Below are 20,776 nucleotides of genomic sequence, written 5' to 3'. Positions count from 1 at the left end.
ACAGAGATATTAGAGCTTACAAAATATACAGTGCAGAGACTAATTAAAAGATAAAAGAATGTAGACTATATTCCACTAATATGTACATCAGTGCAGTCAGACAGGTGCATAGACATAGGGTCATCAGCGTTTGTGGAGGGTGGTGGTAACAGTCTTAGGGTAATTGTTCATGAGTCCAACAGCAGAGGGGAAGAAACTGTTCTTATGGCGGGAGGTTCTGGTCCGTATGGACCGTAGCCTCCTGCCTGAGGGGAGAGGGTCAAAAAGTCTGTGCCCAGGGTGAGAGTGGTCGGCTGTGATCCGACCTGCACGCCCCAGTGTCCTGGAGGTGTACAGGTCCTGGAGAGATGGGAGGTTACAGCCAATCACCTTCTCAGCAGAGTGCACAACGCGCTGTAGTCTCTGTTTGTCCCTAGTGGTGGCTCCAGCGTACCACACAGTGATGGAGGAGGTAAGGATGGACTCAATGATGGCAGTATAGAACTGCACCATGGTCCTTGCTGGCAAGTTGAATTTCTTCAACTGCCGCAGGAAGTACATCCTCTGCTGGGCCTTTTTGATGACAGAGGTGATGGTGGGCTCCCACTTGAGGTCCTGGGTGATGGTAGTTCCCAGGAAGCGAGAAGAGTCCACTGTGGTGATGGGGGTGTCAGTCAGGATGATGGAGGGTAGAGGGGCTGTGTGCTTCCTAAAGTCCACTATAATCTCCACTGTCTTCTGGGCGTTCAGTACCAGGTTATTGTGGCTGCACCAGGACGCCAGACGTTTGACCTCCATCCTGTAGGCCGACTCGTCCCCGTCTGAGATGAGTCCGATGAGAGTCATGTCGTCTGCAAACTTAATAAGCTTGACAGACTGGTGGTCAGAGGTGCAGCAGTTGGTATACAGGGAGAAGAGCAGAGGAGAGAGGACACAGCCCTGAGGAGTGCCAGTGCTGATGGTCCGGGAGTCCGAGACATTCTTCCCCAGCCTCACGTGCTGCTTCCTGTTCGTCAGGAAGTCAGTGATCCACCTGCAGATGGGATCAGGCACGTTCATCTGGGACAGCTTTTCTTGGAGGAGATCAGGGATGATGGTGTTGAAGGCAGAGCTGAAGTCCACAAACATGATCCTGGCGTAGGTTCCCTGGGAGTCCAGATGCTGATGGTCAGTTTCCGGTGATGGTCAGATTTGTCAATCAAGACAAAATATTCAATATTCAATAAAACCAGCAGTACAGCTATAAAAATTACACAAATTATAAGCACTGATAAGTATTTCCACCAGGAAAGCTGTCACTCTCCTGTTTTGTTACAATTGAATGTAGCTCTCTGTTCATGTAGTGTTGTCCTGAACTGAAGTCAGGGCTCTAACACACAAAAACATGCATAAACATTATTATTATTATCACAATTACTTATTGTCAGCAGATCAGACATACCACCCTTTTCTTTTTCATGAATCGATTCTATACAGCAGAAGCGACCTTATTTTTATGTTACCTTGCAGTTTTCATTGCAGTTTCTGTGTCATTGGCATGCACGGAGTAGGATGAATTTCAGTAAAGAGCACGTGTCCGGCCTCAGTGAGCAGCCTGGTATCAGGCTCATGCAGTAATCAGAGAGGGACACACAGAGAACACGCCAGATCCTTTGCCGCCATTTACTTTCCTCCTCTTTTTCCTTCATCGTTCTCTTCTAATCTCCCTGTGATTTGTATCAAATTAGTGCTCTTGACCATGCTCACCAAGGACAGCGCTGCACACTCAGAGCCTTGTTCTGGTTATATATAAAAAAAAAAACCAGCCACTTCTAAATTGGCCTTTCATCACTGACTAATAATCAGAATATTATCGCAGGGATAAGATATCAGGGATAAGGAAGCACTCAGAGACTGCATACTTCTGCCAAGGCTGAATTCCCCATACACTGTGATCCAGAAGGATCCAGATTTGTTTGTGATGCGAAATGTCCAATTTTCTCTCCCATTGGTAAAGAATGCTTTTCCTGGATGCAGATTCAAATCTGGATTTGACTCAAGAGCAAAAGTTAATAACATCAACCAACCGACGGCCACCCACAAGAAGTGGAAACAGCCAGGGTTTGACATTTCATCCATCACCTTTAGGATGAACTGGATCACTGAGTGTGACTCTGGTCGTATTCAACATTTGTGTTGTGGACTCATAGTCTTTGGACTTAAAGAAAACAAATCATTCAGGTAAAATCTGTAAAGGTGTAACATTACCACTCGACTGGAGAAATCCACAAACACTCTGAACAGACAGTTGGACATTAACCTGGAAGAAGACTTCTGCTTCTGTTAGCACCTCTACATTCAGCTACACTAATTTGACATGGTGCCTGTGTAATGTCTTGGACACATACATGTGGCATGTTTTAAAGATATTTAACCTAGTCCATTAGATTGTGTCAGATTTTAACTGTTTTCTGAGAGCTTTCTGATTTTTAAACTAGATTCACTGACTGTTTTTCTCTTGTTAATGGACCGGTAATTTAGTCACCAGAAACATCCCTAATGATCAGATTCAGAGGTGAGAAATAACAAAGTACAAATACTCCATCCATCCATCCATCCATCCATCCATCCATCCATCCATCCATCCATCCATCCATCCATCCATCCATCCATCCATCCATTCTCTTCCGCTTATCCAGGGCCGGGTCGCGGGGGGCAGGGGCCTAAGCAAAGAAGCCCAGGCTTCCCTCTCCCCAGCCACCTCCTCCAGCTCATCCGGAGGGACCCCAAGGCGTTCCGAGGCCAGCCGAGAGATATAATCTCTCCAGCGTGTCCTGGGTCTACCCCAGGGCCTCCTCCCAGTGGGACATGCCCAGAACACCTCACCCAAGAGGTGGCCAGGAAGCATCCTAATTACATGCCCGAGCCACCTCAACTGGCTCCTTTCGATGAGGAGGAGCAGCGGCTCTACTCTGAGCCCCTCCCGGATGGCCGCAATCCTCACCTTATCTCTAACACTAGAACTACCAGCATTTTCCCTCTACTCCTTTTTCTACCAAGCGCTGCCAAATGGCAGTTTTACATCTCATTAGGCCACCTTTTGTTATGTACACGGGGCCAGTAGATTGGAATGTGTGTGGGATGGGTGTGGGGGTGGGGATGGGTTACCAATGATGACAAATGATGACTCAGGGTCGCCAGGTGTATAAAAAGCCAGGTCACAACACATATTTCACCTACTCTGTTGACTGAGAAGCAAAGATGCCAAAGGTTTACGGCACACAGCAAGCTTTGGACATGATCCTCAACCATGTCAACCCCTGTGACTCCGATGGAGATGAAATAACCCTTGTGCTAAATTCCGACTCTGAAAATTCTTCTGGTAAGATTTCCTAAATTTCCTATTTTCGTTTGCCGTTTGTTGTGTTTTAGGAAGAGATGAATATCTTTGCGATTGCACATTATTTCAACATTTCACTAATCAAATCTCAAACATGGTCACCCTGTAGATGAGGAAACTTCGCCACCTCCAGAAAAGAGAGGTCGCATGGAGACACATGAGTGGCTGACAGAGACGGCAAAAGACGGCACAGTGTGGCGTGAGGAACAGATCGGAAGGCCTCTGCATCACAGCCCAATTGATTGTTATGCCACAGATGGAGAGCCAACTGCTTTGGCCAGAAGAAAGGTGTCGAGTCGCTTACAGAGTTTCCTCTGTTTCATCACTCTGGAAATGCTTCGGACCATTCAGGAGTGGACTGTCCAGCATGCACGCCAGACACAGCAGGGAAACTGGTTCATGGCCCTCCCTGAACTAAAGGCGTTCATTGCAATCCTCATCCTGCGTGGGATTGTCTGCCTTCCAGCGGTGCATGATGTATGGTCAGCAACACTGGGAGTGCCCGCAATCAGCAAGATTATGGCCGGAACCGCTTCCAGGACATCATGCGGCACCTACGCTTCGATGACAAGGACACACGCAATGAACGAGTTGCAAATGATCGGTTTGCTGCACTCTCTGACATTTGGGGGTCTTTTGTTTCCAACTGCATTACCTCTTACAACCCAGGAAGGCACATCACCATAGATGAGCAACTTTTTCCAACTAAGACCCGTTGCTGTTTCCTGCAGTACAGTGCGACAAAACCTGACAAGTTTGGCATAAAGTTCTGGGTGGCATGTGACCTGAAATCCAAGTATGTATGCAACATCATCCCATATCTTGACAAAGACCCCAGTCGTCCCACGGGGGAAAAACTATCGGAAAATGTGGTGATGAAGCTTATGGAACCATTTATGGACAAAGGAAGAACCGTTACCACAGACAATTTTTTTACGTCATTGTCACTAGCACAACGACTGCTCAGCCGGAAGACCACACTCCTTGGCACAGTAAACAAGGTTCACCGTGAGCTTCCAGACTCCGCCAAAAAGACTTTGGACCATGAGGAATTCAGCACACAGGTGTTTTCAACCTCTGGTGCCACACTGATCATTTACGCGCCCAAACGGAGAAAGACTGTCTGCATCCTCAGTAGCATGCACAGTGTGGTGGAGACTGGGGATACCCGGAAAAAAAAACAAACACAGTCACCGACTACAACAACCTGAAATGTGGTGTGGATGTCATGGACCAGATGGTGCGAAAGTACACTGTACGTTCAGGAACACGGCGTTGGCCAGTCGCTGTGTTTTACAACTTGATTGACATTGCAGCACTGAATGCACATGTGCTTTACCAAGCATGCACTGGGGTCAAAGAGAGATGGACAGACTTCCTGGTGAAGCTTGCAAGAGAGCTTGCACAGTCTCATATGGCAGCCAAGGAGGTGCATAAGGAAAACCTTCAGCTGGCTTCAACTTCACCTGGCACAATGCCCTTTTCCCTGTGTCAGGTGAGAGTGGTTGCTGCAAGAATAACCATGCCAGTAAGTGTTGTGTTTATTGCAACAAGTTCACATGTGGAAAATGCAGAAAGGAGATGTCGTGGCAGTGCCAGATGTGTTCAGACAATCTGTAACAAATATACCAATAAAAATGTGCTGGATAAATATTTTGGTCGTCTTCAGTCCTTTTATAGTCGTATACAACTGTCCATCAATACTGAGATAAAGTATTCCTAAAAATCATAACATAACAACATTCACATAGAACTTATATATACATATATGGAGTTCTAAGTATGGCAGTTCAATACTTTAAAATAAAAAATAAATCAAATTAAATAATATTTGAAAATAAGCCAAAACACTAAAACACAAATAAAAACTTACACTCTAAAGTTAATGGCAGCTTTACACAAGGGCATTTATGTATGGACTATGGAACACAAATGATTTATAATAGTTTTACAGATATTTACAGTTAGAATTTCCTTACAGTACATGGCAATAGGAAGCCTACTTTGTCTTGTTGACCGATGCTGAATAAAGGGCATGTGAAAATGTATGAAATGGTCAAAAGTTTATGTGGTATAGTAAATGTGATGAGTGAAACAATACAGTCCATTTTGAAAGCCCCTTCTAGTCCCTACTCAGAAGAGATGTCTCAGGCATTTCAGACTTCTAGGCTCTGCTCAAGCATACCCCTCCCCCTAAGGTCTGTGCTTGAACCTCCAGGTCTGGCAGGTAATGGCTGCATTTACAAATGAAAGGGGGTCGTCTAGTGTCTAGTTGTGCTGGCCTCATTTGCATGACACAATTCACAGCTGCCATTTGGCAGCACCTTGGGATTTAAAGGTATAACTGCCATTTGGCAGGAGTCTGGTAGTTCTAGTGCTAAGGGAGAGGCCAGTCACCCTTCGAAGGAAACTCATTTCTGCCGCTTGCATTCGCGATCTTATTCTTTCAGTCACTACCCAAAGTGAGGGTAGGAACGTAGATCAACCGGTAAATCGAGAGCTTCGCTTTTAGACTAAGCTCCCTCTTCACCACAACAGACCGGTGCAGCGTCCGCATCACTGCAGAAGCAGCCCCGATCCGTCTGTCGATCTCCTGCTCCCTTCTCCCATCACTCGTGAACAAGACCCCGAGATACTTGAACTCCTCCACTTGGGGCAAGAACTCGTTCCTGAGCCAGAGGGCACTCCACCCTTTTCCGGCTGAGGACCATGGCCTCAGACTTAGAGGTGCTGATTCTCATGCCGGCCACTTCCCACTCGGCTGCGAACCGTTCCACTGCGAGCTGGACGCCACCCCCTGATGAAGCCAACAGGACCGCATCATCTGCAAAGAGCAGAGATGAGACCCTGAGGCCACCAAGGAAGAAGCCTTCCGCCACCTGGCTACACCTAGAAATTCTGTCCACAAAAATTATGAACAGAATCGGTGACAAAGGGCCTCCTTTCCAGCACCCTGGCATAGACCTTTCCGGGGAGGCTGAGGAGTGTGATCCCTCGAAAGTTGGAGCACACCCTCCAGTCTCCCTTCTTAAAGATGGGGACCACCACCCCAGTCTGCCCATCCAATGGCACTGCCCCGGATCTCCACGCAATGTTGCAGAGGCGTGTCAACCAAGACAGCCCTACAACATCCAGAGCCTTCAGGAACTCAGGGTGAATCTCGTCCACCCCAGGGGCCCTGCCACCAAGAAATTGTTTAACTACCTCAGTGACCTCGCTCCCAATGATGTTCAAGTCATCTCCCTCGTCCCCAGACTCTGCTTCCACTACAGAAGGCGTGTCAGTGGGATTCAGGAGGTCCTCGAAGTATTCCTTCCACCTTCCGACTATAGCCTCAGTTGAAGTCAGCAGCACCCCACCCGCACTATAAACTGTGTGAGTGGAGCACTGCTTTCCCCTCCTGAGTTGCCTGACGGTTTGCCAGAATTGCTTTGATGCCGTCCGAAAGTCTTTTTCCATAGCCTCACCGAACTCCTCCCACACCAGAGTTTTTGCTTCGGCCACTGCCCGAGCTGCATTCCACTTGGCCTGTCGATACCTGTCAGCTGCCTCCGGAGTCCAACAGGCTAACCAAGGCTAACCAAGCCCAATAGGACTCTTTCTTCAGCTTGATGGCTCCCTTCACCTCCGGTGACCACCATCTGGTTCGGGGGTTACCACCACAACAGGCACTAACCACCTTGCAGCCACAGCTCTGAGCAGCAGCCTCAACAATGTAGGTGCGGAATACGGTCCATTCGGACTCAATGTCCTCAGCCTCCCTTGGAATGCTGTTGAAGTTCTGCCAGAGGTGGGAGTTGAAGATCTCCCGGACTGGGGCTTCTGCCAGGCGTTCCCAGCACACCCTCACAATACGTTTAGGTGCGCCGGGTCTGTCCAGCATCTTCCCCCGCCACCTGATCCAACTCACAACCAGGTGGTGATCAGTTGACAGCTCAGCTCCTCTCTTCACCCGAGTGTCCAGAACATACGGCTGCAGATCTGATGATACGATTACAAAATTGATCATCGACCTGTGACCTAGGGTGTCCTGGTGCCATGTGCACTTATGGACATCCTTATGTTCGAACATGGTGTTCGTTATGGACAAACTGTGGTTTGCACAGAAGTCCAACAACAAAACACCATTCGGGTTCAGATCGGGCGGGCCGTTCCTCCCATTCATGCCGTTCCAGTCATTGCCCACATGAGCGTTGAAGTCTCCCAGCAAGACTATGGAGTCACCAGATGGAGCACTCTCCAGCACCCCGCCCAGCGACTCAGAAAAGGGTGGGTACTGTGAACTGTCATTCAGTCAGGACCCGTTCCCCAGCCCGAAGGCGCAGGGAAACTACCCTCTCGTGCACCGGTGAAAACTCTGACGTACAGGCAGCAAGCCGGGGGGATACAAGAATACCCACCCCAGCTCGCCGCCTCTTACCGAGGGCAACTCCAGACTGGAACAGAGTCCAGCCGATCTCCAGGAGACTGGTTCCAGAGCCCAGGCCATGCGTTGAGGTGAGCCCAACTATATCTAGCTGGTATCTCTCAACCTCATGCACTAGCTCAGGCTCCTTCCCCACCAGAGAGGTGACATTCCATGTCCCAGTAGCCAGTCTCGATAGCCGGGGATCGGTCCGCCAGGGCCTCTGCCCTCGGCCACCGCCCGACACACAGTACAGTACAGTAAACAGAGTACAAATACTCAATAATGCTTAATATTTTAAAGTAGAATTTTCACCATACTGGTGTGTCCATCACTGGGGCTTAAAAATAATTTATACATCATTTATAATGCTATAATCAGGGGTTAAAGTGGGCTGCAATGATGTGGAACACTGTTTTTGGTACAGATGTCCGTATGTTGTGGTCATGGTACTTCAGCATATACCTAGTGCTACAGAAGACGAGTGAGCATAAAGGCAGCAATGTTTTTAAAGTGCAGGTAATTTCAAAAGCATTGTTTCTATCATCTCAACAAATATCAGCAAACACACAAACTGTTTCTGTGCAGTCTGTCACACAGTGTGTCTGCTATCTAAAGGTCCAGCTGCTGTATTTCCCAGAGAAAAGAGTGTGAGATAACTTTGCTCAGACTGGCAAAAGATGTACAAAAGACAGGACAGGAGAGGAAGAAGAGAGGTTATATTTAAAGGTGAGGACTGCTTGGTGGCAACTGGAAATGAAAGCATATCTGTAATGTTGTCATTTTAAAATCAGATGCTGGATCTCTATATTCTAATCAGTTCAGTTCAATTCAGTTATATTTATGCAGTGCCAAACAGCAAGAGGTCACCTCAGGCACTTTATATTGTAAGGTAAAGATCCTACAATAATACAGAAAAAAACCCCAAAACAACAATCAGATGACCTCCTATGATCAAGCACTATAGGCAACAATGAGAAGGAAAAACTCCCTTTTAACAGAACCAGGCTCAGGGAGGGGCAGTCATCCGCCCTGACCAGTTGGGGCAGAAGGGAGAGAGACAGGACAAAAGACATGCTGTGGAAGAGAGCCAGAGATTAACAATAACTAATGATCAAATGCAGAGTGGGGTATAAATAGAGTAAAAAGAGGTGAATGAAAAGAAACACTCAGTGCATCATGGGACCCCCCCAGCAGCCTAGGCCTATTGCAGCATAACTAATGGAGAGTTCAGGGTTACCTGATCCAGCCCTAACTATAAGCGTTATCATAAAGGAAAGTTTTAGGTCTAAGCTTAAAAATAGAGAGGGTGTCTGTCTCCCGAATCCAAGCTGGGAGCTGGTTCCACAGAAGAGGGGCCTGAAAGCTGAAGGCTCTGCCTCCCATTCTACTCTTAAGTATCCTAGGAACCACAAGTAAGCCAGCAGTCTGAGAGAGAAGAGCTCTATTTGGGTGGTATGGTACTATAAGATCTTTGAGATAAGATGGGGCCTGAATTTTAAATTCAATTTTGGATTTAACAGGGAGCCAATGAAGAGAATCTCTGATTCCTCTGATGTAAGGGTGAGGCTCTGTCATGGTCTGGGGCTGCATTTTTGCCAGTGTTGTTGGGGATCTTGTCAAAATTGATGGAATTATCATTGCGGAAAAGTACCATCAGATTTTGATCCACCATGCAGCATCATCGGGAAAGTGTCTGATTAGCACTGGCTTCACTTCTCAACATGACAGTAATCCCAGACACTGCCAATCAAGTAAATGCATCCCTGGATAGAAAACACACAGTGGAACACTATCAGTCATGGAATGACCTCCCCAGAGTGCAGGATCATCCGAACAGAGAACTGAACGAAGGGCAGCCAAAATCTGAAGAAGAGCTTTGAATGTCCTTGAAGGAGAACTATTCCTGAAGTTTACTTAAAATCATTAGAAGAAAGCTGCCTAAGAGAGTTCAGGCTGTGTTGAAGAATGGTCATACCTAATACTGACATTCAAGCCCATTAGAACTTTACAAACTCTGTTTTTGCCATATACATTCTATTTCCATGTATGTTTGCACATTTCAATAAATCACAGCCCATATTTCCCATTTTTTCTAGCCAAACGAAGAAATGAAGAAATGAAGGGTGACTCAAGGCTTTTGCACAATACTGTAACTCTAACAGAAATGCTCCAAAATATACCAAAACTACAAAAAAAAAATTAAAAAAAAGATCCAGTTCAGTGATTTGAAATAGCAGTGGCCTGACAGCCTGCTATTGGGTACATTTCCCTGTGACAGCAGGGAGGCCAAACCCTGATTCTGCATCAGGCTAAAAACATGTTTATGTCTTCTGTAAAATTCAGCATTGCAACATTATGATCTGTAGAAACTGACTCGCCTTTGGAGCCAGCCTCAAGTGGTCGCTCAAGGAGCTGCATTTTTTTGCTCTTCCATGTTGGCTTGATCTCTCAGCCGTGGAGACTGGTGCAAGGTTAAGAAAAGGTTATATAGAAATAAAAAAAAGAGTTAAAGAGCACATCTTTTGGGTTTGATGAAGGCTGTGATCAGTCAGCGCGCTGTACTGCATGTTTCATATCTGGTCAGTGTCACTCACTTATGGAAAGCATATCAATGCGTCTGTTACATAACAGCGATGTATGACACTGGATGTTGTATCATCTCAGAATTGATGGCATTCCCACTAGAAAAGCTGAGCATCAGCAGTCTGACGGATGTTTCTATTTTTATCGTCAATGCTGCACGAGAGTGGATTCCTTCCTCCTCGCACTTGTGCTCCTCACTGTGAGCTATGAGGCCCCCTCCCAGGAAGTGAGTTTGCAGAGAGCCAGCTCAAAAATAAGACCTGGGATAGATGTAATCTCCAAAAAGAGACTGCCACAGATATTAGCTAAAACCTATGATTCCACATGTCTACAGATATATTTTATTTTGGACCTTAAGTACTGTAAAATATATACCAAATCATTAGCACAAAGTTGACTTATTTTTCATTTACAAATAGCATAACTCCTGAAATTTAGTGAAGTTAAAAAAAAATGTTTTATTCATGTATCAAATTAATGTTTTATGGACTTAGTCCTGTGCCTGCTTGTTTCTGTTGCCCTGGCATCAATATATACAATAAAACTGATTAAAGAGTAGCCACGGTGTTTCATTTCGATAAGTTTCTGTGTGTTGTGTCAGAGAGTGCAGCACATGCAGCTGCTGTGTCCAGGGAGAGATGAAAAACAGAAATTACAGTTAACAGAACACCCATCCAAGAAATACAAACACAGAGACAAACACAAACAGGGGAGACAGGTGTCTGAGGTCATGCAGCCGTTTTACCGGCGCTACAGAAAGAGATACATTAGGAAAGTTAGGTTCAAAAAAATCATCTCGTACTGTGTTCATTTTGAACAGTAAAGACCTGACAAAACATTGCAAAGAGCGGTGGGACACTATGGTTAGAGCATGACTGACTCTGCCAGGCTAAAACACAGGGGGAAATAAAATGTACAGGTGATTACGGTGTTGTGGTCGTTAGCACTGTTGCCTCACAGCTAGAAGTTCTGGGTTTGAATCCACCTTGGACCTTTCTGTGTGGAGTTTGCAGGTTCTCCGCGTGTCTGGGTTTCCTCCCACAGTCTAAAGACATGCAGTTACTGGGGTTAGATTAATTGGTGGATCTAAACTGCCCATAGGTGTGACTGTGAGTGTGAATGGTTGTCTGTCCGTCTTTCTGTGTTAGCCCTGCAACAAGCTGGTGACCTGTAAAGGGTGTACCCTGCGTCTCACCCTATAGCAGCTGGGAAAGGCTCCAGCCCCCCTGCGACCATGAACAGGATAAAAGGATGGATGGATGAAAAATCCAATATGTGTTTTATTTGACATTTTCCTGTCTGAGTGTTCAGGGCTGCTGGGTAGGTAAAAGGAAATCTCGTAAGTGAGTAATGCTTTTAAGGACTACAGTACTGAAATTGAGAATAGTCCACCATGCGAGAAACTCAAGAATAAACTTCTTATGTGCATTATATAATTATACATATTTGTTTTTTGTACAAATGGTTTCTGGTTTTCAGTGATTAGATCTTCTGTGGTTCACAGGACGAGACAAACAAAGTCCTCCATCTACTCTGTTCCAGTCCTTTCATCCTCGTAGTCTTCCTCCTCTTCTCCTCTGTGAAGCAAATGTACAAAAAGCTACAGTTTTTCTCCCTTACTGCCACAGTGAGCACAGTTAAATACAATTCCTGCCCTAATTGAGTGTTTATGACTAAGGTCCCATTAGATGCCTTTCAGTCCCTTTTGTAACAAGCTCCATGGATAATAAAAGGAAACCACATCCATTACTTTCTTTGGAAAAGGACAAAAATTTCCCAGAAACTGCACTGACTCTTTCAGCTCAGAGAGATTATTTGCATATGTCTGTGAGTGATTCTGACATCAAGAATGCTGTAATGCAGCCTGAGATCAGTCTGATCTGCTGCACTTTAAATGTCATACTGTAGATAAAGTTATAGATCACTGAGTGAGCTCACATGTTTTGGGATTAATTACAAGTGGGTGATCTTCATTTTCATCAAATCAATTTTAAACATTCCCTGTGTGTGTGTGTGTGTGTGTGTGTGTGTGTGTGTGTGTGTGTGTGTGTGCGTGCGTGCGTGCGTGCGTGCGTGCGTGCGTCCTTCAAGCCAGTGCAGTTTGTCAACTCTGCCAAGTGAGGCTAGCTGGCTCAATTTTCACGTGTGTACATACTGTATAAGTAGGCTGTGTGTTTGGTGTGTGTGTCACAGCCATTGTCCCGAGCAGACCCTCGTGGTGCACCTCAGTCTAGTCCTTTCTCTCTCTCTCTTTCTCAAGCACACACGCAGTAGCGTCGGAGCTTTCTGGAACAGCAGAGCTGTCCTTTGTCTCAGTGACCCCTCCGCTCCGGCTCCATCCCCAGCAGCTCTGCTGTGAGCTGCTCAGTGCTGCTGGGGTAGGGAAACAGGACTCCATGTGGTTTACAGTGCTTTCAGAGGGAGTGAATAGACATCCACAAACATTCACTCTAGCTGGTTAGGCACTAATGAGCAAGTGAGGGGACTAAGCTGTTATAATTATCCTAGCTGTGGACTGTTGGTCTGTATCACCATGGTGTAATTTAGTCTATAAGTCATCCATATACTGTAATTTGTTGCTTCATCCTTTTAATTAGGTCACACAAACACAATCAAAGGTTATTGAGCTGCAAGATAAATACATAGATTCATGTTTTCTGCACAGACTGGCATTAAATTTAAATGATTTGGGTTCAATTAGTTGAAACACTTCATGGACTCCAGTATAGTGGCATGGTGTTGCCTCACAGCAAGAAGCTCCTGGTTCAATGCCAGTTTGTATATTCTCCCATCCTTGGGGTCTCTTTGGGTACTCTGGCTTCCTTATGGATGGGGTTAGGTTAATTGGTGTTTTGTGTGTTAGACTGGTGACCTGTCCAGGGTGTACCCCACCTGGTTGGTTGGTCTGCTATTCTCTAATCTAAAGTTAGAAAGAGATAACGATAGAAATATTGCACCTACGGTTGATAACTCCTCTTTTACCTCTGTAATTAGCTCATAGAGGTAAAAGGTCAGTTTATATTTTTTAAGTACTGACCTGACAGACTAAATGAAAATGTTGAAACTGCACTGAAACGGCAGATTCAGCAGCCAGAATAATCTCTGGTGTTATTCTGGCGTGACTTCCTGTCCCCTGATGCTGCGTCCCTCTGGGACCTGTGTGTGTTTCTGCATCTGCCCCTGAAAACTGTTTGTTCCAGTGCTGTTGTATGAAACTCGGTGTGTCATTGTGACTGTGTGTATATGTACATGTGTGCATATACTCTAAGTAAACTTGCCTGTGTGAGCGAAACAGAGGGCACTTGTTCCATCAGCATCATGGATGTAAGCTGTGTCATGCTGCAGCCCAGTGATCCAGACATTATGGGATGGAAAGAGGAAAAGAGAACAGCACAGGTGTTTCTGTGTTATATCCTAGAAGAGAATATCCATTCTAGTAGACTCAATTCTCCACTGCATTAAAAAAAAGTAGTTTAAAATATGTTAGTTTTGTGTATTTAATTGTTGTTCTGTCTGGTTTTTGATCTGTTCCAGTCACCATTTCCTTTTCCAGTGTGTGTGGTGAATGAAATGACCTCTGCTGCTGCAACCTTTAGGCCCGCCCGGGCTGTGAAAAACAAAAAAGTGCTCTCATGATCTCATCCCAAGAACCAGTTAGTGCTGGTTCAAACCACGGGTCTATTGCCTCACTAAAGACAGAAAGAGAGAGAATAGGGGGTGAGGGGAAGAGAAGTGGTTAGGTGCAACCCACGGGAGGAGACAGGAAGAAGAAGAAGAAGAGAGAGAGAGAGACTGGGACTCACTAAAATTTTAGTATGAACATTATTATTAACATTATTATTAGGCAACCACCAACAATAATGTGCATATATATATATATATATATATATATATATATATAAAAAATCAGGGAACAAAGGAAGTAATACTACTCTAACTGATACACATCAAAAACTATTGACATTTCTTTTCAAAAGAAGTCGTTAGTTACTTTGGATCATGGCTTTTTTCATAGCAAGGCATTCAAGCCATGCAGCAACATATTAATGAATAATCTTGTTTTGTGGATGGCGTCAGACGTTCTCTTGGCAGGGGCCCATTTTCAGCCTTCTTCGTCCTTCCTGATGGCTTTTCTGTTTGCCAATCATTGACCCACAGCCGGACTGTCAGTGAGATCCGTTGAACCCTGATCTTGAATTTTCCCTTTATTAGCCAAACAGTAGGTCTGTAGCTAGTCACATGGTAGCAGAAGATTACCAGCCTTCCAAGCATATTTAATTTTACATCTTTGTTAATGCTCAAAGTTGTGGCAGTGCTGTATGACACTTTGTCATTTTTCATTGTCACAGAATAATGTGAATACTGAATTAGTGTTTTTGCGGAAAGGGCCAGAAAAGAGAGAAACTTCCTGCTTCAAACCTGCTTGTCTGTTCAGTGTGGAGCCTCCGGGCTTGGTCCCAAAGCCATGGACTGGCAGCAAGCCCAGATTAATTGGTGATGCTGAATTGGCTGTATGTGTGGATGTGAGCATGTATCTTTTTAATTAGCTATATTGTGCAAAGTGGGCAGATATAGTTCTGCATTACCTAAATATTCCTCGGCATCATCCTGAGATGAAGAGAACTGCAGGATCAATCAGGGACCACGCAGCAGACACAGGAGCACCTGTAAACATTCAGATCTTGTTAATGGGAGTAATTCAGAGCCAGGACCTTTTTGGAGGCATTACTTATTGCAAGTTTCTTCAGCAGTCTCAGCCCGAAGCGTTCAAAGTTGCTTTTCAAAAGCCTGAATTTGTCAAACTTCACTTCTTCTTTCCATAAATGTAAAATGTCTCTGTGCTTTCAGTGGTTCAGGCAGTCACGTCATTATTTTATAGTCATACTCCATATATCATCGGTTAGCCATTTCTCCCAGGCCTCTCAGATAACTTTTTCTCTTCTCACTCCCCCTCCGTGTCTTCTTCCCCTTCTTTTCCTCACTTTTCGCTTCTCCTTCATATTTACAGTTTGATATCAACCAGCTGATGACCTCAGTGAATGTAAGCAATAGTCTCAGTCCCATCCACAAGCCCATGGAGTCTCCCATTAGCATCACCAGCAGCGGTAGCCTGGGCCGGGTCAGTGGCGTGGGTGTGGAGCAGTCACCAGTGGAGCGAACCAAAGGCTTCTTCCCTGATGAATCGGAGCCCCTGCTTCGCTGCGACTCCACCTCCAGCAAAGACTCTGCCCTCAGCCGGAATGGCTCCTTCATTACCAAAGGTGAGACTTGACCACACCCTGATCTGTTCTTTGCCTAAACAGAACTCTAAGATTAAGGTCCAAAGAAGGTTCAATTCATTTGGTGCTTTTGGGGCTGTTGGTGGTCTGGGATCCCTTTGCAATTCCCATCTTCTCTTAGCTAGTGGTCCAGTCTTGGTAATACTAGACAAGACCTGAGGTTCCACTATGACTGAAAACCGCAGCTTAAATCAGTTGACTTCAGGATAGATGGCCTCACGTGACCTTTAAGCACTTTGTGATGTGAATGCAGTGGAAAACAAGCCCCAGACCATAACAGTTTCACCACCATAAGTCACAGGTCGTCTTTTGCCTGCCAAATTGTCTCCTGTTTTCTCACACAGGCAAAAACTCCACTTGACCCGGTCAGCTTTGTCAGTGAACATGTAGATGCTCACTGGTAAGCTGCACTTTGTCCAGTAACAATCAAGTTTTTGTCTGGCATGTCTTCCATGTTTTGTGTCCTCACTGAGTTACCTGAGTTTACGTCTGACTTTGGGCTGAACATCATTCTTTTAGAATCTAGACCACTTGTAGATGCTACTAGTTTAATTATTTTTGACTCTCTACGGTAAACAAACTCCTGTATTAGTTTTTTTCCCCCTGAGCTTTAATTCAAGTTTCATTTTAATTTTTACTTTGCACCTATATTAATCTGGCAGAAAACAGGAACTACCTGAAGGTATCTTGGCTTGAATATGCAGTAACTGCAAACACGACCAGTTCAGCCAGTCTGTATTATACCTCAGGGAACTGAAATGAAGGCAAAGAAAACATGTTGTTGATCTGATTCATTAAATGCACTTTTTCAATAATACCACATTCGAGTTTAAAATGGAACCATATTTTTATCAGCTGTGACAGTATTTCAGGTCTCCAGCACAGATCATTAATCTGGAAGGAGAGATTGTGTGCATAATCTATACAAGCAGTTTCTCGTTTCAAACCATATAGAAAAATCTGTCACGCACTCATTCAAACACCAATGTGTGAGTGCTGACTGCCCTCATGTGGTCACAATTCACACCAGTCACAGTGTTTGTTTTTTTCACATTAACTCTCAAATGTCTAACGAATGGTAAACAGACTGGTTCTTATATTGTGCTTTTTTCTTAAAGAAATGTCCTTTATATTAATTTATGCTCAATGAAACATGCTTGTGATCTGATCATTTTCTGTGCCCATTCCTGGGATATGTAAATGTTTTAGAGAAGTACTGCTCTGAAGATCCTTTTATTTGAAGAAGCTTTTTTCCTGATTTTGAGGAAAATGTTTTTTTTTTAATTTATTTATTGTATTTCATAAATGATACTATCAGTTCTGCTAAAGCAAAAAGGTTTAAAAATGACTAAATTTTTTTTTTAAAGGTTAGCTGGTCACATTGGCATCATGAAGTTTGGAACACAATTCCCTGGGGTAGCCAGCTTGCTAACTTGCTATTTAGTGCTTATGTTGCGCAGAACCTGTGCAAGGGGGAGTATTCAGTTACTTAGGGTGATTACAAAGCCTGCATCAAAGTAAATAGTTCTCTAACAACCTTTTCCTCGCTTTTTTCCCCTTCAGAGAAGAAAGACACGGTGCTCCGGCAGGTGCGTCTGGACCCATGTGACCTGCAGCCCATCTTTGATGACATGCTGCACATCCTGAACCCAGAGGAGCTTCACATCATCGAGCAGATCCCAGCTGCTGAGGACAAACTGGACCGGCTCTTTGAGATCGCAGGAGTGAAGAGTCAGGAAGCCAGCCAGAAGCTGCTGGACTCGGTGTACAGCCACCTCCCTGACCTCTTATAGTGGAGGAGCGAGGAAGACACAGACGGGAGCTGGCACAAGAAATACAAGAAATACGAGGGATGAATAAGATGTGGTGTTCTGATTAAGTCTGGGGTGGTTTGCACCCAGTGAGTCTTTCTAATCTTTATTTCTCTCCTTCTCTTGCACATGAGTACCCCTTCAAAACAACCCATCCTGTACCACGATACGCAGTGTAACAGAGTGAGGCTCAGAAGCCTCCTATTTTAGGGGAATGCTGGTTTGGAAAGGAGCAAGACATAAATGGACTCCATAGAAAATCACATGTAGCACTTTCGTTATCTGAAGTGGTCGTTATGCCTTCACGTCTACAGTTTAATACCCGTGTTTTTTTGTTGTTTGTGCCGATCATTCAGGCTTCTCTTGCCTTTAACACGACTCAAGTGTAACAAGCTACATTTCAAAATGAACATGGGCAAAGTACATAAGCTATAAACGACACTGGTATTATTCTTTAGTTTTAAGGTTCTTGTAAACCATATTTTTGCCCAAGTGTGTATTCAACTGTAAGTCATGTGCCTGAACTTGGCCCCTTTTTCAAAGTTTTGTTCCTCCCTCCCTCATATTATAACCACCAGCAGGCAGTAGCATTAGTTAGATGTTTATCCTGCTTCTCTGCACCCAAAACCATGGATCAAAAATACTGGATTTAAATGACATTTATCTGATGTTATGATATATGGTTTTGCAAAATAACTCTTGTTAAGAAAAAAGCTTTAGTGCACTGACTGTTTCTCTGGTACTGAAACCGTGTCACTTTGGAAGCTCAGCTGCTGTTGGATTCATTCAGGAGAAGTACTTAGTATGTAGTAGTAGTCTTATACTAGTATGCACATACAGACCTTTGCGAGCTAGTCCTGTTTGCCTCCACAGATGTAGCGTTGATAAAGTGTTCTTGATACATTTTGGAGCTTCATGTTGGTGTGGTTGTCAGTCAGATGAGTTGCCTGAGTGTTTCAGTGCTACAGCAAAAAGGATAAAATACAAGAGATTTTTTCCCTCCCTGCAGTCGTGTGTTGCTACCTGCGCCATGTAGTCGATGAGAAAATGTAATAATGATGCACTATTTTCCATTGGAGAGGCAGATCTTGTAATTTCTGTGTCCTTCACATTTTCTAACTAACTAACATTTAATTTGATTGTTTTGTTTTTATAGGTTCTTATTTTTCTGTCAGTGTTTTGATTTTTCTCTCACGGGCATTCAGATGTCGTTACTCCTGCTCGGTGTCAGGATGTAACGTATGCATACTTGAAGTCTGTCTACTTCTGTCACTTGATGTAAATGAGCGAAAAAAATGTAATCTCTGTTCCTTCAACGTCCACTGTTCTTAAGACAACAATAAACCCAGAAAGAGACCACCTCCCCACCCCCCCACCCCCCAAAAAAAAACAAAAAAAAAAACAGGAAACACATCAATGTTTGGTGCACATCCGCGTGGTGCTAGATGTGATCTCACACCGGCTGGGGGACAAGGACAGAGATACTCAAACTAAAGACTGAATGAAGAAGTGTGGAGGTTGTCTTGCGGGATGTTGATGATGATGATGATGATGAGGAGGAGCTTCTGTGAGCTTTCTTAACCTCTTAATATCCACCAGGTGGTGATCCATGAAGATGAGGTTTAATTTTAACCACGTGCTAAATAGACACATTTCCAGCAACTACAAGCTTTGCCATCTGGGTGCTGCAAACAAGTGAAAATTCTTTAAGTGTTGGACATCAAATAAAGCCAAACTTAGCCTGTACCCACAACCTTTACCCTAGTTCAGTCACCAGGAACCTGGTGGAACTAAAGAGGTTAAAAACTGTAGGATGTGAGCTTTTTTTTTCTGATAGAGGTGTGAAATGCACATGAGGACTGAGTCGATGAGTTAATCAAATTTCACACATGTAACCAGTATGTTTATTACTATGTAACCTCTGAAAATCAACTAATTAAAGCTAAAATATTTGTCATAATTTTATGTCTTATGTGTTTTATGTGTTATCTGTATCCGATGTGTTATGTCTGTTTCAGTGTTTACATTATTTTGCAGGACTGGTGCTAAGTTATGACTGTGTGCACTGTTCCCAGAACAAAACAAAGTTCCTTCACCAATTTAAAAAAAATGGAGTTTTAAAGACCGCAATAAATAAGATTTAAGAGAGAGTAATGTCAAAATTGGATATTACAACTGAGCCACAACATTCAACAGTGCAATAATCCTTTCAGAACAATATTTAATGCTTGTTTTTGATACACACGCCAGTAAAGTTAATAGCTTTTGGACCGTTGGTGTGACAAAACAAGTAACCACATTCAATTCAATTCAATTTTATTTATAAAGCACCAAATTACAACAACGGCCACTTCAGTGTGTTTGATGTTGTAAGCTAAAGATTTTACAATAATACACAAAAATGACTTGGTGACAGTGGGAAAGAAAGCTCCACTTTTATCAGGAAGAAACCTTCTGCAGAGGATGGTGTATAAACACAGAGAGTGAACAGAGGTGAGTAAAGAAGCAACATCATGGGAACCCCCCCAGCAGCCTAGGCCTATTGTAGCATACGTAACTAAGGGATGGTTCAGGGTCACCTGATCCGGCCCTAACTATAAGCCTTATCAAAAAAGAAAGTTTTAAGCCTAATCTTAAAAGTAGAGAGGGTGTCTGTCTCCTGAGTCCAAACTGGGAGCTGGTTCCACAGAAGAGGGGCCTGAAAGCTGAAGGCTCTGCCTCCCATTCTACTCTGAACTGCAAGTAAGCCAGCAGTCTGAGAGTGAAGTGCTCTATTGGGGTGATATGGTACTATGAGGTCTTTAAGATAAGACGGGGTCTGATTATTCAAGACCTTGTATGTGAGGAGAAGAATTTTAAATTCTATTCTAGATTTAACAGGGAGCCAATGAAGAGAAGCCAATATGGGAGAAATCTGCTCTCTCTTTCTAGTCCCTGTCAGTATTCGAGCTGCAGCATTTTGGATCAATTGTCACTGATTTCTATAAGACAAATATTGCTGTACAGTTGGATTTTATATTGCCTCTTATACAGTCTCTCTCTCTCTTTTTAAAAATGTCGTGTTGAAATTAGCTTTAAAACAAACAAAAAAAAGAATTCAGTTTTGGGCAGAAAGTTTAAACTTTGCCAGGTGGTGAAAACAATACCTTCTTTTTTTAAAGAACAAAGACAAACACCATTTGTCTTTTGTCTTTGGTTTGAAGGTGAATGCCTGAAACTAAAGGAATGGTTAAACCTGAGGAGTGTCACTACATGTTTCAGTACATCAGTACATGTTTCAGGTTACCTACTGATCAGAAGGTCAGCGGTTCAATTCCTGGCCACTCCGGGCTGCATG

The 20,776-nt window shown here is 44.1% G+C and overlaps 1 protein-coding gene across 3 annotated transcripts in view; it reads left to right on the top strand.

Moving 5' to 3' along the window:
- tnfrsf21 (tumor necrosis factor receptor superfamily, member 21) overlaps positions 1 to 19,399 on the top strand; it is a 51,772-nt gene extending 32,373 nt beyond the window's left edge. For 2 of the 3 annotated variants that reach the window (XM_030722054.1, XM_030722053.1), the window contains exons 5-6: positions 15,358 to 15,610; positions 17,192 to 18,814. In XM_030722054.1, the coding sequence (XP_030577914.1) occupies positions 15,358 to 15,610; positions 17,192 to 17,421 (483 nt within the window). In that variant the 3' untranslated portion in view covers positions 17,422 to 18,814. Of the gene's footprint in view, positions 1 to 15,357; positions 15,611 to 17,191; positions 18,815 to 18,972 lie in introns of those variants that run through there. The other variant, XM_030722055.1, reaches the window with a different exon arrangement.
- Positions 19,400 to 20,776: the final 1,377 nt, after the last annotated feature.

The sequence above is a fragment of the Archocentrus centrarchus genome, chromosome 24 (genome assembly GCF_007364275.1).
Source record: "Archocentrus centrarchus isolate MPI-CPG fArcCen1 chromosome 24, fArcCen1, whole genome shotgun sequence".
In the NCBI taxonomy this organism is placed as follows: domain Eukaryota; kingdom Metazoa; phylum Chordata; class Actinopteri; order Cichliformes; family Cichlidae; genus Archocentrus; species Archocentrus centrarchus.
Note: the sequence above shows the minus strand (reverse complement) of the source record. Positions and strands in the feature narration are given on the sequence as shown.